The 18,189-nt window shown below is 47.7% G+C and overlaps 1 protein-coding gene across 3 annotated transcripts in view; it reads right to left on the reverse strand.

The window, feature by feature from the left end:
* The window catches only part of INPP5D (inositol polyphosphate-5-phosphatase D), a 79,459-nt gene that overhangs the window by 20,288 nt on the left and 40,982 nt on the right, over positions 1 to 18,189 (reverse strand). For all 3 annotated transcript variants that reach the window (XM_073360194.2, XM_073360193.2, XM_073360192.2), the window contains 9 exons: positions 12,939 to 13,110; positions 11,379 to 11,519; positions 5,989 to 6,076; positions 5,120 to 5,200; positions 4,861 to 4,932; positions 4,417 to 4,540; positions 2,492 to 2,598; positions 1,662 to 1,764; positions 605 to 801 (listed from right to left, as the gene is read on the reverse strand). In XM_073360194.2, coding sequence (XP_073216295.1) covers positions 605 to 801; positions 1,662 to 1,764; positions 2,492 to 2,598; positions 4,417 to 4,540; positions 4,861 to 4,932; positions 5,120 to 5,200; positions 5,989 to 6,076; positions 11,379 to 11,519; positions 12,939 to 13,110 — 1,085 coding nt within the window. The remainder of the gene's footprint in view (positions 1 to 604; positions 802 to 1,661; positions 1,765 to 2,491; positions 2,599 to 4,416; positions 4,541 to 4,860; positions 4,933 to 5,119; positions 5,201 to 5,988; positions 6,077 to 11,378; positions 11,520 to 12,938; positions 13,111 to 18,189) is intronic.

Raw genomic sequence — 18,189 nt, forward strand, 5'->3', positions numbered from 1 at the left:
CACAGGCAAATTCTAAGAGCCACTTAGGGGCCCCATACACAGTGACCTTTCAGATATGATTAAAACTGTTCCTCACCCTCACTGAAACTCAGGAGTGGTCAAACTTGCTTCTAACACAGTTTAGTCAGTCCTAAACTTTATTATAACCTGGAATAAAAAGTGCCAGAGCTCACAGAGAGAGAGAGAATGAGGGCAGAGCAGTCTCGAAAGATACGCCAATAATTTTAAAATGTTCTCTTCTTAAGAGGGACATTCCCATGGCAGTGGCCTAATTGCAAGTAAGTGTGCTACTGTGGGGGAGGGGGTGAATCCAAGGCCAAGATCCATCCTTCATGCCCCAGCTGGAAGGCACTGGGAGCACTGGGGCTGGCTCTGGGCTCAGACTCGGCATAGGGCATTGCTGGGAGCAGTCCATCTAGCTGATTCAAGAGTAATGGAGTCCATAGACATGTTCAGTCCCCTCTCTGTCAGCAGGATGGTCCCAGCAATGTGGCGCTTCGAGAGCAGGGAGGCGTGGGCCTGGGGCTGGTTATTCCTGTGTCTCTCCTAGCTGCTAGGGGAGTGTGCTATCCTCACTTTGCTCTGAGCTGACATGATTCCTCACCACTTTAAAGCTGATACTGGTGATTTCCTGCAAGGATTGTCTTAGAACTTCCAGCCATTCCTTCTCCCCTTGGGGGTCCTCCTGGGTGCCAATGACATAAATGTCATGGGGGATGTAGTCAGCGGAGTCATCCCGTGTCTTTCCCTGCCCCTTGGAGAGAAACCAGGATGTGATCTTCTTTGGGGGAGGAGCAGCACCTTTAGCAGCAAATCCAAAACCACAGTGAATCAAAACACTTGCAGTCAAAACCTCAAGGCTATACACAGCACATGAATAAAAAGGCACACAAACCCACAGAGCTATGCACACATCCAGGGGGAGACAATGGACTTTATGCCCAAATGACGTACTATGGGCCAGATCCTGCTTTGTGCCTGGCAGAGGGGATGCTATAGGGGATGGAGTTGGTGCTATGCCTCCTCATTCCTGGGGAAAAGGGGGCATTGGCAGGAGCATCTCTGTACTCTGACAATTCCCATCTGTTGGAGCTGCCCATGGAAGCCACTGGCAGCCAGCTCTCACTGGCTATTCGGCTCGAGGCTGGAACATTCCAAAGACAGCCCTGAGTTCATTGTGGCTGCAGCTGAGGATCAGGGTCTGTGAGATTAATGGCATTAACCTATCAGCTCACATCCATCAGAACAAACGTACATTCCCCAAATGGGAAAAACAGATTCATTTTGGGTTCCCCAGACAAAGAGCCCTGCTATTAAATTCTCTTTTCAATCCCAAGATGGGTGGTTTCTCCTAATCAGATGCAGAAATAGCTGGAGTGCAGTGACTGGACACTCCCCTTTCCCCCGACCATGGTCACATTGGCATTATGGCCCCTTTACGCTGGAGCAATGCAAAGGGGCCAAGGTGCATGCGAAAACCTGGCCTAGAGACTCAATTTCGCTCCTGTCCTAGTGGAACACAGTCCCTGTGAGCAAGTCCCTTACTGAGTGAATAGGAAATGTGGCGTCCAAAAGTCCCCACGTTGAAGCAGGCCAATGTCAAGGTCGAGATAAGTGTCTGGAGGAATGTATGAAGGACTAGATGAGAAGGCAGCACATACCCATGTTCCAGGTCCCAATGAAGATGGTGATCATGTCAGGCTCTGGTTGCTCAGAGTGTTTATTCTTCATCTGCTGCAGAAGCTGGCAGAACCCTTCTCTTTTCTACACCCAGAGGAACAGAGAGACAGCTAATGAGATGGCTGTCTCGTTAGCCAGAATCTCAGCTTCTTCTGAAAGAAGAACTAATTGAATAGGGAAGTGCCCAGAATATCTAAAGGGCAGATCAGCCTTATCTCTACTAGTCTGCAGGGAGGTTGCTTTGTTTATGGTACCTTCTCAGGAGAAAAGGTGTGTTGTTAGGATGTGTTAACTAGAGTGTTCCAAAAGCCTAGTGGAGACAAGGCAGTGTACTACTCTGACACGTGTTAAACTGGTCAGGTTAAAGACTGGCACATGGTAAAGGCAGTGTGCTTTGTCTGCACTGGAGTTTCCAAACACGGAAGCTAGCATGTGTTACATCACACCCTGATATCCTAGTCGAGACAAGTGGGATTCAAGGCTGGTGAACGATTCTGGTGTAACTGCTCCGCGGTTGACTCCTGCCTTTGCCAGCCATTGAGCAGCCAATGAATGGCGCAGTCCTAATCTGCCTCCTTCCCTTTCCCAGACCCTCATTGATATAGCAGGGGTTATTATTATACTGTTGCTGAACACGTCGCCCATTCTCTCCTGCATTCTCTGGATGCTCTCACATTATATGATTAATCTCATTTATGCAGAGCAGATTAAAATCCTATAAATGCCCTGGTTAGTCCTCTGCCGAGGCTCACTGCCCTCAGGCCCATCCTGGTGCTCCTGGGATAAAGTGAGGAAAGACGTTGTCGTGTACCTTAGAGTCAGCAAAAACATATTCTTTCCGCTGTGTTTTCTCTCTTTCAGTCTCCAGTACGATCACCAGTTTGTTAGGGAACTTCTGGGACTTGATGAGCTGCAGGACTAAGCAGAGGTGGGCTGTCAACTTCAGAAACCAGAGACCCAGAAACTGTATCTGCAGAAACCAGAGAAATCCTCCTCTGCTCACTAGAACTGGCTGCCGGAAGCAGCATGCTCCAAGAGATCACTCATTCTGAACTCTGAGGCTCTCTTTGCCCTGCATTGGGAGACCCCCGCTAAGCACACATTCCTGTCAATTCTGCCTCTGAAAAAGGGTGTTATACAGAGCCTGGAACCAAAAATATGACAAAGATGGTTGCAGTAGCTTCGGCACTGAGACCGACCGACAGTACTTCAGCTATAACAACTGTTCCTGATGTGCAGGGACTGCAATTGTTGCTAGGCCTCTATGGGACACACGGGGGAAGGAGGAGAGCTCCTTGTGCAGCAACACCAGGGACAATCTGGTCCTTTAAGTCTGGCCATTTCTCAGCGTTTTGATTAGTTCTGTTTGGCTGGTCAGGGTAGTAGTCTCAGAGAGCTTTTGGAATGGATCAGCAGAAACAACATGCAGGTGCAGTCAGCAAGAGACTTTCCTCCAGGGATTACATTTATACCCTGAACAAGAGTCACAAATAGCTCCTCCTGCCTGGTGTTCAACCCAACCTCGTGCCCTTTCTGCATCCCAAGCAGACAATTTATACTCCTTCGTCTGAGCATCTGTGGAAGAGAAGGTGAAAGCCAATCTGATGGCGGAGATGGTTCGGTCCCATGTACATCAGCAGCTAAGCAATTCTGAACCCCAGCTGGGGAAAATCAGCTGTGGAGGTTTAGCTCAAAACTATGGTCAGCAACGGGTTGTTTTCCTCATGAGGATGGAGCCTGAGTTGATAGTTCTGCCTCTGCTAATCTCTGCAGTGTTTGGAGTTAGAGGCTAGAGGGGAATTAGAAAAATAGCTTTTCCCTAATAAAAATCTTTCACCAATTGTTTTAGCAGGGACCTAACCAGGGATAAAGAGAACCATTTTAAATAGGCCTTCACAGCAAACAAACAACTACCACCGCTCTCCCCTAATGATACTAACACCATGGCGACACTTCAGGTGCTACAGCGGCTCAGGTGCTATGGCATTGTGTAGGTTACAGCGACCAAAGAGGCTTTTCTGTCACTGTAGGAACTCTACCTTCCCGAGCAATAGCAGCTAGGTTAACGGAAGCATTCTTCTGCCAGCCTAGCTGCATCTACACCAGGGATTAGGTAGGTCTAGCTACAGCACTCTGGGGTATGGATTTTTCACACCCTGAGCGCCATAGCAATGTTGACCTAAATTGTGCAGACCAGGCCAAAGTAACAAACATGACAGCAGTACAAACAGCCACTGGCTGAGCACTGATCTTGAGAGCAAGAACACTAATGCCTTCTCAAGACCTCGCTTTTCCAAACAGACCCTTTTGTGGGTGCAGCGTACCTAGGAAAGAGATGGACTCACACCAGTTTTGGCCTAACATCTCTGAGATGTTTATATCTTTGCGGCTTACCTCCTTGATCCATACTAGGGCAGAAATTGGAAATACCTTTGATCAAGGGATGCTGTTTTCCTTGCAGACATGCTGCCATTGTCTTAACTTAACTGAAAGCCATGGGATTGTAAACTAACTCTCAGAAAGAGCCATTTACCACAGCATTGACTTCCTATTCACTGAAAACTGCCTTGGAGACAAGCGATCTAGGTTTACTGATGCCTTGCAGTAGAACCAAACTCTCAGCATAACAGACTAATATACACATTGGACCAAACCTTGCTCCCACTGAAGTCAATGACAAAATTCCCACTGGGATCTAGAGGACTAACCCCTTATTTGTGACTCAGGGCACCTTACTTTTCTTATGGTTATAAAACTTGTCTTCAGGACCATCCTTGGCTTTCTTGATAATCAATTTCCCCATCTCCACATCAACTTTGAGGTGTATTTTCTGGGAAATTCCTAGAGAATCTGCTTTCACCTATTGGAAAAGGGAGAGATTTTTCATAAGCCATTTTTCTAAACTTCAGTCAATTGTACGAGGAAAAGCAATACCTAAATCAATGCACAGAGAAACATCTGCATGGCCTGACCCACTTACATCACTCCGAACAGAGAGCTTTAAGACATGGCCCCTACTACAGTACCATAGAGCACCCAGGGACTCCAGGCACTGAGATATAACTGTATTATCTCTACTGTAGCAGAGCACAGTATCCAGAAACTTAAGACATCGAGACATTCCTACATGTCTTGTGTTCTTCTGTAATACAATAAGCATTGCTGACAAAGTCTATTTACCTCAAAGGTTACAGGAGGGATGAGAGAACGCCGATGTGTTGAATCAGGACCTTCAATCAACAGTGTTTTCACCTGTAAAATTTCATGCATATGGGTATCTATTTGGTGACTCTACACTTCACTTGAGGGGGATCAGAGAAGGAAGTAATAAAGGCATTGCAGGAGAATTCTTATTACAGAGATGGATTTCTCTGAGCATGAAAGGAGCATAAATAAAGCCAGAAGCAGATAGGAACACAAGATAATTATAAATCTCTACCTTTTCTTCAGCCGAGGACAGCAAAGAGATCAGCTGATTGAGCTTCAACACAACATTGACTGGACTGGCTTCCCCAAGCAACTGGTAACAACAGCATTAAAAAAAGAAGAAGAAGAAGAAGAAAAAAAAGAGAGAGAACAATGAGTACCAGACCCAAAGAAGCTCATAGTTCACACCACCTGCCAGAAACAGCTGTTAGCAGCAGTGTGTTTTACATCATCAAAGTTTAATCCATAACGTGAAGCGCAGCGGCACAGAATGTGACTGAACATGCAGGAAAGTTGGGCTGGTGGGAGGACAACCTTGCCAATCTGGTACATAGGTCAGAGGCTGGACATGCAGAGGAGTTGGATGGTTGATGATAGAAAGACAGATTTGTATTACTGGTCCATGGGTTGAACATGCAGATTGGACTACTGGTTTTCTGGGCCGCAGGACGGAAGAGGTTGGACACAGGATTGAGGTGGTTTGATGGAAGGAGGGAAGCATTTGTCACAAAAAGACACTGACCATCCAGAGGAATTAAGCTGATGGAAGGAAAAATTTGCAATTCTGGGTCACAGGTTGATAGAGGTTGGAAGTAGGAACGACTGAGGCACTTTGCTGCATTCTCTCTTTGGGACAGGGGTATGGGAGAGGATGGAGAAGACTATGAGTTAGCTGAATCCGTGGTTAAATAACTCACTGTGTGCCCAGTGCACTGCAGCCAGAAACAGGCTAAAGAGAACAAAAGTGTTAACCAATCATCTAAATTCATGGTCATTGTTGTGTCCCAAGCTCAGAAAGTCCTCCCTCCCCCGCGTCTGTGCCTGACAGAAACTATCACTCCTCCGTGGCCACCTTTCCCCGCTTCTTCCAGTAGAACTTACTTGAGAACGTTGATGGATACCAGGGGGCAGCTGCTGGTCAAAAACCTTCTGGATGGACTCCAGGGAAGGGAGAGTCCGAGACGCCTCACTGAGAATACAAAGACATGTCAAAGGACAATGCAGGGTTTGTGTGGGGAACCTGGGGCAAGGTCACATGGGGCAATGAAAGAAGGATAAAGCACAAAACCAGTTAATGATGCATAGTCAGTACGGAGTCAATGTGGGTGTCTACACTGCGTTAGGGGTATGAATGCAGCATGAGTAGACAGAACCATGCGAGCTTTAAACTAGCTAGTGCAGCTAAGAATAGCAGTGAAGAAGTAGTGGCACGGGCTTCAACCTGAGTATATCCCTAAGCTGCCCAGCAAGCTCCGACAGCCCACGCTGAAGCCCTTGCTACCACACCTATGCTGCTATTCATAGACATGCCAGCTAATTAAAGCTAGTGTGGGTATGCCAATCTGAGCTGCATTCACACCTTTGATTGCAGTGTAGACATACCCAGTGAGGTCAGTGCCAACCCTGAAAGATCAGGACAGCGCAGCAGGGTTAGGATGGCAGCTAATGCATCAGCAACAGCTCATTTGAACAGAACTCCTTACAGCTCCGGAAGCTGGGACAGCACAGTGAAGGAGGAAATACAAAGATATATTTTTCAACAAATGCAATAAGGGGACAAGTGGAACTGTGGCTGTAAAATGAACCAGCTTTAATTTTCTGAATTCAAATCAAGGGTAGGTTACAAATGAAATTAATTTAGTGAGCCCAGAGGATGCTTGTCCATCACAAAATCTTTGTATGAACTTGGCACAAATGACACTCTGCTAAAGACCAGACTTAGTACTGGCAGAGCAGCTAGGTCCTGCAGGCCAAGGTGGACATGGAGAATAATGCGACATTGTGCCTAATTAGTAGCCAGTACTAACAAGTCCCCTCATTTTCATAGGTACGAATGCACCAGTTTCTCCATCTAGTTCTCTGGAAAAGGCGCTACAGTGAGCATACACCTGCGGTCTCTGAAAATCGAGCTACTTATTTAGGTGCCTAAATATGTATTCAATGGCCTAAGCCAGGCACCCACATTTGAAATTTCAGCCTAAGTGACTTGGCAAAGTCATGCAGGAAGTCTGTGGCGGAACTGGGAACCAAGTCCTCCTAGGTTCTCAGTTCTATGTCACAAAACTGTTCTGTTTTGAACTTTTTAAGTTATCCTGTCCCTAAAACTCCCACTAACATCAGCGGACTTTGGTTCAGGCCCTATCAGAAAAGAGGTAGTATTAGAAGCTCTGGGAGAAGTTCTACTAGACAAACCACCTGGAAACAATTACAATATATCTACTTTGAAGCAATGTGCAGCACAGACCGTACAGTTCTGAACAACAGCAACCACAGAAAAACCCACTGCTTGGCCGTTTCTTATGTGAGAATGGCTCGCTCTGAGGCACTTTTCCATAAAGTGCAGCTTAATGTAACACACAGGTCAGACTTGGGGAAGAATGCAGAAGGGTATTTACTGGCATTTGTGCTCAACCAAACCACAAAGTGGTTTTAATTGCATTCACACCTCTTTCTTTTTCTTCCTTTGAACTGCTGTGTGAGTAAAATTTTATTCATGCGAATCTTCACAGAAGTGTCACGAACACTTCTGTCCATCTATATTTGCATAAGTATTGGCGCCAGAAGTGTTTGAGCAGCCATCTTAAAAGCTTCTTGTGGGAGTCATGCAATCAGAGAGCAGAAATAACACCATGTTTAGGTGACCGATCAGGTAGGGAATGATGAAGTGATTGCCTGAAACAGTCAAGCTGAACAGCTCACCCATAACTCGCACTGTGAAATATGTCCACCCAAACCCTGTAAGGAATTCTGAATGAGGAACACCTCCCCATACATCTGCAGGAAGATCCGTGGCTGTGCTGGCACAAAGTTCCCCTAAAGTTCCCCCTAAAGCTTTGCCCAGCCCCCTCTGAGGATACCCCCTGACTATGGGAATCTTTGGGAGAGGTTCAGCCACTGATCTTGCAGCCTCCGTGCTCCTGCCCATACCTCTGCTCCTGAGGCAGAGTACTTGGCCTGGGCATCTTTACAGCCTGGTGACCCTGGAGGCAAGTAGCAGCTGGTGCAGTTGAAAGCAACCTTCAGACTGCTCTAATTCATGCCAGGAACTGGCCCTTTGCTGAGCTGGCTAAGGAGTAGGGGAGGCAGGGGTGCAAAAGTTACTCTGCAGCCCTTCCCTGCTCCCCCTCAGCTGTGTGGAGTGCTCCTTAGCTGCAGCTCAGACGTTGGCCCTGCATTTCTTGATGGGTAACTCATGAACTGGAAAAGGACCTACGGTCACCAGTAAATTGGTCCCTTTGAACAGTTAGCCCAGTTCTGCCCATTACTAAGCTGTAAACAACCTTCTAACCCCCACCCCAAAGGAGGACATGCAGTTCCAGAAAACATCCCCTTTCCCTTGCTAACATTTGCAGTCACATCTTACCCACAGTCTGATGCCAGCACAGGCATATATCAGCTAGTGGACATCAAAGAAAAGCTCTCAACCTTTAAACTGAATGCAGTGTCACGTGGGTCTGACAACAGCTATCCCCGGGCTATGTGCAGTGTTGATGTAGCCATGTTGGTCTCAGGACATTAGCAAGACAAGGTGGGTGATGTGATATCTTTTACTGGACCAACTTCTTCTGGTGAAAGAGGCAAGCTTTTGAGCTGACACAGAGTTCTCCTTAAAGTCTTCAGGTCACCCAAAGAAGAGCTCTGTGTCTGTCAAAAGCTTGTCTCTTTCACTAGGAGAAGCTGGTCCAGTAAAATATATCATCTCACCCATCTCTAAACGATGTGAGATTAGAGGGGGCTAGGGAGGGACATTATACAACTAAAGATGGGGCATTAGTGCCAATTGAGCCTGCGATTTGCAATTTTTCCCCTCCCCAAGGCTTTGTTAAAATAAAATCCAGTTATGAAAAAGAAAACACAGCTGCCTGAGAACAAGCTGCAGATTTCAGGCTGAATCCCACAATGCAGCTGGGAAAGAAGCTGAGGTGAATGAAGGCTAAAATTAGGTAATGTCACTGAATAAATTAAATTTCTGCATCTTGAAAGGGGGATTCAGCTAGAGAGGCTGCAAGCTACAGCAGAGATTAAGGGAGCTACATAAAGCAAGTAAGTGCCCAGGTATTTGAAAATTAGTAAATTATGGGAGAACGCTAGGTTCTATGGCTAGAATGCACACACTCCTGAGAAAATCTGATCTGCAGGAAAGCGGTTTATTAGAGAAAGCTGATTGATATGGAAGACAAAGAAGGAGAAATGGCCTCAAGTTATTAGGAGTTCACAGGATAATTGAGAAGGCAAATCCACTGAAATGAAATGATACCAAGATTATTGGTACAGATTTTGGCAGGAAATTGCAGGAGGGAGAAGAAATTGGATGGGATACATCAAATCAATTCCATTTTCAAATAGCACAACAGCTCCGTGGGCTGATTTTGAAAGTCTCTTATTACCTGAGCCACACAAACTGAGTGCCTGACTGGAATTTGATCCAAAGCCCATTGAAATCAGTGGGAGTTTTTCCACTGACTTCACTGGATTTTAGATCAGGTCCCCTCCATAAGAAAGAATCCTGCATTTCCATGTGGGAAATTGCATATGCAAATTGGGCAATTATATATATAATTAGACATCTCCATGTTGTGGGTGATTGCCCATGAAAAGAATTGCATTTGGTGCATCTCACCAATCGCACAGGTCTTTGAAAATCTGCCCAGTTAGACTAATTATATTAAGATGTCATTAATTCCCAGGATGACAACAGATTAGTCCATAAATATATACCACTAAACAAGGGGTGGAAGGTGGGGATAATTGTCTGTTGGTGCAACTCCACTGATGTCAATGGACTTTCACCAGTAGAGAATTTGGCCCGGTAATGTTTGAAGCGGGCACTAGATTTTCTGTGCCCTCTCACTACAAATGTTAAAGGGACACTGACAATTGGAAGAGCAGCTTTGATGCTTGAGAACATTTGATATCAGTAGGTTTTCTTTTTTAAGACTTTCTTATCCCCTTGAAGGGCGATGAGGGGTACAAAAACACACAGAGTACAGATAGCGATGAGTATAGCACAGAGTAGCGATGCATTCGAACTCCCTTCTGGGAAAAGCCAGCTTGGCCTTCATTGGAATAACAGCACAGCCCTATTTGAGGCAGTTTAGCAATGGAAAAGATTCAGTCCTGATTTTGCTGGCTGTGGGATCGCATTATTCAGGGTTTGCTAATAACAGAGCACATGAGACCTTCCCCACTCCGTGACTGTAGAGAACTGAAACCCAGCTGAGGGGCACAGAAAAGGAAGTGCTGGTTCTGCAGCATCATACCCCCCACTTCCCGACCTCCCTGGATCCTCTCCCTGGGGAGGGCTGGAGTCAGGCCAGAGAAGGGGAATGCACACTCAGCCAATCCTCATATGGTATAACTTGAGTAACTCCAGTCACTTCAACTGAGCCACTCCGATTTACACCAGCTGGCCCATCCGCCTCCCCCCAGCTCTGTGCGAATTCTGTGGGAGCCTAGCTGCCAAGGAGCCAGTGTGGAAAAGGGTGCTGTGGGCCCCTGAGCCAGCGTGGAGGTACAGGACCTCTCTGTTGATGGTCAGGCATCCAGATGCTCTCCCTGGGATCTGAGGGCTGAGCGCCTTGTTTGTTTCAGAATAGGGAGGAAGCTTGAGGAGCAATCAGATCCTGACTGGTACTTGGGCTTTTGCTGGGTATAGGTCAGTCTGGGCTCTGGATAGGGAAGGGGTACTTGTAATGGAAACCATACTGGAGTAGGGGCCTGTTTCTCTGCTCACTCCACCTTGACAATGATTTCAATAAAATCATCCCAGGTTCTCCCTGCTGTAATTGAGAGGAGAGTCGGGGTTTGGAGAGAATAGTCATACAGCAATATGTGGGTTTTTTTATATACGACTTTTACTTGATGATTCTGGAGGTGCCATTTATATCTGTTCCTAAACTAATCCTATTCAGCTAATCCTTTAATGCATTTTGGCTTTGTTTCTTTCTAAACAAAGTATAAAATAAGTAATACTCTATTAACTGAAACCACCCCCAGGAAAAACTTACCTGCTATAGCTGTGTGTTTCAGGCAGATTTAATGTCCCAGGGCCAGAATCTCAGGTGGCATAAATCATCTGAACCTCACTGGAGCATGAGCATCTGGCTCCTGGCCTTTGACCCCATAGGCCATGAGACCATTGTCTTACTACCCGTTTTTAAGGATAAGCAGTTTTGCTGTGCTGGAAATATGGGTTCACAATTCAAATGGCACCTACCTTTGACAGTGTCATGACATTATATTGCCTTCTCTGAAAATTAGGCTCCAGTTACCTGAAGAGCCCTTTGCAGAGCACTGTGAGCAGTTTCTTCAGCTGGGGGAGACTGCTGGAGCCCATCTGCACCATCTCAAAGTCGCTGGTGATGTGAACTCGCAGATAATCCTGGATTAACTTTAGGTGTTCCTCAGAAACACTGTGAAAAAGACTGACGCAAGTAAGGAAACCAGCTGCCCCCCTACTGTCCCCAACCATCAGGCAGCTGAGTTTTGTCTGAAGCAGAAACCTCCACGGCTAAGACATACTCCTGTGTGGCTTGCCTTGTTCTTCAATGTCAATATTCCCTTCTAAGTGGTGGTGATGGGGGGAATGGAATTCTTAGACTTTGCCTGAGGATTCCCCACTGCAATAGGATGAATGCTGTCCTGGGGTGGGAGATAAGGAGTTGCAGTCGTGACTGAGAGGGAGCTATGGTGTGAGGGGAGTGATTAGTAGGTCTCCTGTAGGGTTGGTGTGTGGTGAAGAGGCTGGGGGCTGGCAGCCTGAGAGTGTTGGGGGAGCCAGGACTTTTGCTCTTGTCTCCATGGCTGACTTCTTCTTCGAAGCTTCTGCCTCAGACAAAGCCTGATTAGAATCTGAAAACAGAGGCTGGATGAGAGGCTCCAGTTGGGTCCTTAATGAGTGGGGATTGGCACCTCTACCCATGCTGAGGGATGAAGCAGTCAAAGTTTACTGGCTGTTTCATCCCTCAGCTAGTACAGAAAGTTCTGACTGGCTGCTCTTTTCCAAGTAGGCAGATGGAACAGCGAAGGCAGCCAATCAAAGTAGATATCTCCCAGCTTGCCACCTACCCAGTCAGCCCCCTGTCCTACCTCCCTGACAGAACACCAAATTAGCTTCCCTTTGCTGTAACTTGCTCCCTGAGCCCTGGCCCATAGACACATGTCCTGATTTTTAACACTGAGGATCTGGTCACCCTAGATGTAACCAGCTTCCTCTGATGCTTGAATGGGTGTCCAGATTCAACAGGCTATGGTGCGTGATGTATTCAGACAGCCACATACTTAGATGGGGCCAGACCCTCAGCTGGCATAAATCAGTGTAACTCCATTGCAACCAATGAAGACTTGCCAATTTGCACACGTTAAGGATCTGGCCCACAATCTCTATGGTTTAGGCACATGGTTACTATTCTAGCCTCTCCGATATTATCTTACCATACGTTAGGAAATCTCTTCATGGGGGAGGCCAGTACATTGTTTTATACTTCAGGAGAACATTTCTTCCATGCCAGAGCATGAGCGCTACCTTAAGGAGTAGCCACTGTATTACTTTAATGTCTAAGAGAGAATGGACCTGATTCTGACTTCCCTTTAATTGTGTAAATCAGGAGTGACTCCTCTGAAGCCCATGGAGTTACACGGGGTAAAATAAGTGTGAGATTAGACGCAGGCCCCACATCCCCTCTCCCACAATAGAGGGCACTGAAATAGCTGTGATATCAGTGACACCTTTCCCAAATGCAGCACCTTACCAACTCCCGTGAAGGCGTCGGTGTTGATTCGATTGCCCATCTATCTACATTTCTTGAGAGCAGTGAATGACCATAGCTCACCTGCTGGTGTCCTGGGACTGCAGCCGTTGAAGTAGTGTCTCAGAAAGGGACAGTTTGCTGACTTCTGCCACCTTGGAACTTTCATTCAGAGGAGACGCTTCTTTCGTCTCACTTGCCGGGAGTGCCACCAGGAAGGGTCGTGGGGGTAATATGGGTGGGGTTGGTACAGGGTCTGACATGAAGGAAGGGAAACAAAATAATTTTGGCAACACACCTAGAGCACTTGCCTCCCATTCTGATCCACAATATCGTCTGCATCACAGTGGCAGTCAGTGCAAAATCAATCCAGATTAATTGGCCTGCAATCGCTGAACTGAAAAGATCTGAAATTCATCAGATCAGACCTTGCTATTGATAAGGGCCCAATCCTGTTCCCACTGAATTCAGTGGTGTGGTGTAGTGGGCTTAGTTGAGCGCTGTGAACCCAGAACGCATAAGCAATAATCCTGGGCTCTGGCACTGGCTTATTGACTAGATTTGGTCAAGTCACTTAACTTAAATCTCCTGATCATTATGAAGATTGATTAATATTTGTGCAGTTCTTTGAAAATGTGCACATGGTATATCATGGCTAGGTATTATTATTATTATAATGGATCATCAGTGGAGTGGGACAGTGCCCAGGAGCTACATGGGAGAGGGAGATGTATAAGGGGCTACATCTCTGGAAATATGGACAGACACACGGATTTAACTTCCATCCACCGTAAATGAAGCTACTTCAGGTTAAGTGGGTTTAGCAGCCTCCATCCTAGTCTCCATTTGTTCATAACAAAAAAAGGTCTGGGTGCCGACATGATGAGCAGCTTCTCCAGTCACAGAACTCCAGTATCTGAGTCCCTACATCTCCATGACGGGCACAGTGCAAGAGAAGTGGGTTGGGGGGGAGTACAAATAGGCTGAGAACAGGCAGCTAAAATTAGTAAATATGTCCAGAGAAAGGCAGTAACAATGAATGCTGAGTGCAAATCAACCCCTTCCATTTAATGCAGTACGGTCACAGGGGCATTCAGAGCATTCATCCCAGCTGAAAACTCCCTCCACTCTCCAGTGTAGGCCCCCCCAAAGCCACGCCATTCAATTCAACAGCACTCTGTCTCTTTGGTGGGAAGTGGCTATAGCTGCGTTTAACCCAATGATATTCTCCCTTGTTAACAATCTCCCCTCACTTTGTAATGCACATAGTACTTGGCTGTGCTTAAAAATGAGAGAGTGATGCTTATTTTCCTGAAAAGCATGGTCAATAGCTCCTGTGCACATTGTGACTCACAGAGAGAAAGAAATAATAAGCACCAGCATGACTGATTGGTGCTGCAGTTAGATCAGGGCAGGCAAACTTTTTGGCCTGAGGGCTGCATTGGGTTTCTGAAATTGTATGGAGGGCCGGTTAAGGGAGGCTGTGCCTCCCCAAACAGCCAGGCGTGGCCCGGCCCCCGCCCCCTATCTGACCCCTCCTGCTTCTTGCCCCTTGATGGCCCCCCCGGGACTCCTGCCCCTTCCACCCCCCCCACCCCCCGTTCTCTGACAGCCCCCACGGGACGTCTGCCCCATTCAACCCCCCTATTCTCTGCTCTCTGACTGCCCCAACCCCTATCCACACTCCCAGCCCCTGACCACCTCCTGAACTCCCCTACCCTCTATCCAACCCCCACTGCTCACTGCCCCCTTACCGTGCTGCCTGGAGCACCGGTGGCTGGCGGCATGGCTGCACCAGGACAGGAAGCCGTGCCACCCGGCTGGAGCCAGCCATGCATCGTGCAGCACAGAGCACCGGGTCAGGCCGGGCTCTGCAGCTGTGCTGCCCCAGGAGCTCGCAGCCCCGCTGCCCAGAGCATTGCGCCAGCAGCACAGTGAGCTTAGGCTGCAGGGGAGGGGGGACAGCAGGGGAGGGGCCTAGGGCTAGTCTCCCCGGCCGGGAGCTCAGGGGCCAGGCAGAACGGTCCCATGGGCCGGATGTGGCCCGTGGGCCATAGTTTGCCCACCTCTGAGTTAGATCAATACTTCCATGCTTAGATTCCACAGGGATAGGAGACTTAACAACGAAACATATATGACAAAGACATGCTCTAGGCTTTCATCTGGCTCCAGAATGATGGTACCTAAGCACCTTACAAAACTGAATTGTGGGTGTGACTGGCATTACACTAAAAGATCACATTTTCACTTCTCTTCCTCTAGCCCAGGAGTTCTCAAACTGGGGGTCGGGACCCCTCAGGGGGTCACGAGCTTTAAGCCTCCACCCCAAACCCTGCTTTGCCTCCACCATTTATAATGGTATTAAATATATTTTAAAGTATTTTTAATTTATAAGAGAGGTCACACTCAGAGGCTTGCTATGTGAAAGGGGTCACCAGTACAAAAGTTTGAGACCCACTGCTCTATCCAGAGGCAAGTAGAGTGGCAACAAGAACTTTTTTCAACTTCCTGCCCTTCTGTTTATTCTTCTTCCTGCACCTCTCTCCCCCATTCTGAGAGCTGGGAGATTAACAGAGCTGGGCAGAAAATGAGAAAATAACTAACAGGTTTTCCAAAAAATGGTGTCAGTTTCTCATTGAAATGTCATTCTTGTCAATATTTTCCAGCCCTCACAAGATCAGTGAGAGTGTGTGTGTGTGTGTGTGTGTGTGTGTGTGTGTGTGTGTGTGCGCGCGCGCGATGGGCAGGCTATGTCAAAGAGGTTTTACCCTGAAGATAATCAGGTTCATGGTCATGCCCAGCATTTCTAGATAGACAGACAAAAGAGGAGAGAAAGAATGGTCCAGTGATTACAGCATTAGTCTGGGTCTCAGGCACCCTGGCTTCAAGTCCCTGCTATGGAGGCTGGGAGCCCTGGCTGCTCAGGAGCTGTGTGGGCAGGCTGGCAAGTCAGCTGACAGGTTTTCCATTGGGACCCTCTCTGGTTTCTGGTGGTATTTCATCAAAAGAACATAGTCCCATGGAATGTTTAGATTCTGAAGAATCAGCACATTCTAATAAAAATAATGGCTAGTCAAAATGTTTCTGATCAGCTTTGTATAGAACCCTTAACTCCACAGACAGCTACTAGGGTCCCAGCACCAGAAACCTCACTTTCATGTCTCTTTTGGGGGGAGAACCCCATGAAGCAGTGCAGTATTCTCTCTCCTCTCCTCCAGGACTGCTCTTCACTTAGAGCACCTGGCCAACACCAAAGTCCTCCCAAGGGACTGACCTTTGATGGCAAACATCAAAGATTCAGGCTCAAACTGGCCTGCGAAGCCATGATCCTGTCCTAGTGGTATGGAACATGAATCTTCCAGACACAGCAGAAAGGGCAGCTAATGTGCCTCTGCACAAAATGTGGCTCATTCCCGGGGAGTGTGTAGAAAATGGGGGCAGCCAATATAATCCACTGCTTGATTCTGCTCTTAGTGCAGGACAGAACCATTTGCAGCAGCTGACAGAACAAACCAAAAATATGAATAAGAGTCAGAGATATTCTATACCATAGACCTTCTGCCCCCAGCTCCAGGGAGCTGTACGTGGCACAATGGGGTAGGTGCAACAATCCCCCAGCCCTACAATGCTTGCAGAGGGTCTTGTATATGGACACCGTGCAATGTGTGCATGCAAAACAAGGCAGCTAGCAAAAATGTCCTGCACTGCTGCAGCTTGTAACAGTGCAACATTGTAGTATAGACACAGGTGGAGTCCATGATTTCCTTTCTGTCTTAAACCTGACAAACTGAGGTCAGCCATCCTCACGCTACCTGTTTCCCCATCCTCAGTCAGAAGGAAATCCAACAGCAGGCCCCTCGAACCATGTTACGTCAGAAAATCCACCACTGATACTGCAGGCCTGTGATGGAAATGCCAAATCAGGAGGTGTGTGCCAGGTCCAGCCAGGACCTTCTCACCCAACTGTCTACGAGGTAGTAGTAAAGGAATCATCACTGTGGTATCAAAGCGCACCTGAACAAGCTCATAATTATTAGATATATTCTCCATAGCACAGAGGTATAAAGGGTATGTCTGCACAGCAGTGGCAGCCTAGGGTTAGTGGACTCAAGTGGGCTATGTGTGTTAGGGAACCCTGGGCTTGAGCATCTACACTTCATTTTAACCCTGGGTTAAGGATATTCTGATCCCTATTCGAACCTAGGGCTCTGTCATCCACATTGTACAGCACAGACCTGAGTCAGAGTAACCCGCTCTCAGAGTGCCAAGTGCACCCCCCACCCCACCCCAAGTGTCGACACTCTAGCCGTACAAGTGTGGTGCACTATGGGAAAACTCTACTGCCTTCTTTCCTAACTGTGACATTGCTATAGATGGGACTCAGGTCCCCATAAGGACAGTGTGCACCAAAATCTGGCCATGCTCTTGTGTCCAGGAAACAGCTTTCTTTGCAGAAAGCTTCTTTTGATCATTTTCCGTTGCAAACCCTGCAGGCTCTCTGATAGTGTGCTTACAGACCTGTGTTTACCAGATGATGGCTTAACGCTGATCTGAGGTGCTGCCGTTTGCAAAGGGAGGAGTGGCTTCCATTTGCAATAGAGTGCAATAGACTGCACCACAGATTGTTGGCATAGAGAGGACTAAGGGATACCTCTGGAGGACTTCCAGGACCCAAGTCATGCTGGAGCCATGCACACTGGAAAGTAATAGGGTCTCAGCTTAACATGGGCTTGGACCCTCCAGCTCTGCAGGGCCCTGAGCCCCTAGGTTCAAGCCCTAGGTTAACACAAGTGGTGTGTGGATGCAAGAGGGGTTAGGCCTGAGCCCAGGCTCGAGCCTGGGCTTACATTGCTGTATAGCAGAGGTTCTCAAACTTCATTTCACTGCGACTATCTTCTGACAACAAAAATTACTACATGACCCCAGGAGCGGGGACCGAAGCCTGAACCCGCCTTAGCCCTGCTGTCCAGGGGAGGGGGGCAAAGGACAAGCAACACCACCCCAGGCAGGGGGGGACGACAAAGCCAAGGCCAAGGGCTTCAGTCCCAGGCTGAAGGGCTGTAACCTCAGCCCTGCTGCCCAGGGCTGACACCCTTCAACTTTGGCCCTGGGCCCCAGCAAGTCTAAACCAGCCCTGGTGACCCCATTAAAAAGGGTAGTGACCCACATTGGGGTCCTGACCCACAGTTTGAGAACCTCTGCTGTATAGACATACCCAAAGGGGCCTGATTTTCAGAGGCCCTGAGCACTCATACCTCCTAATGGAGTCAATAGGAGTCGCAGGCACATAGCACTGCTGAGAAACTCCAAGAAAGCTCCTGCCAGCACTCCCATC

This window comes from Lepidochelys kempii, chromosome 9 (genome assembly GCF_965140285.1).
Source record: "Lepidochelys kempii isolate rLepKem1 chromosome 9, rLepKem1.hap1, whole genome shotgun sequence".
Lineage (NCBI taxonomy): Eukaryota > Metazoa > Chordata > Testudines > Cheloniidae > Lepidochelys > Lepidochelys kempii.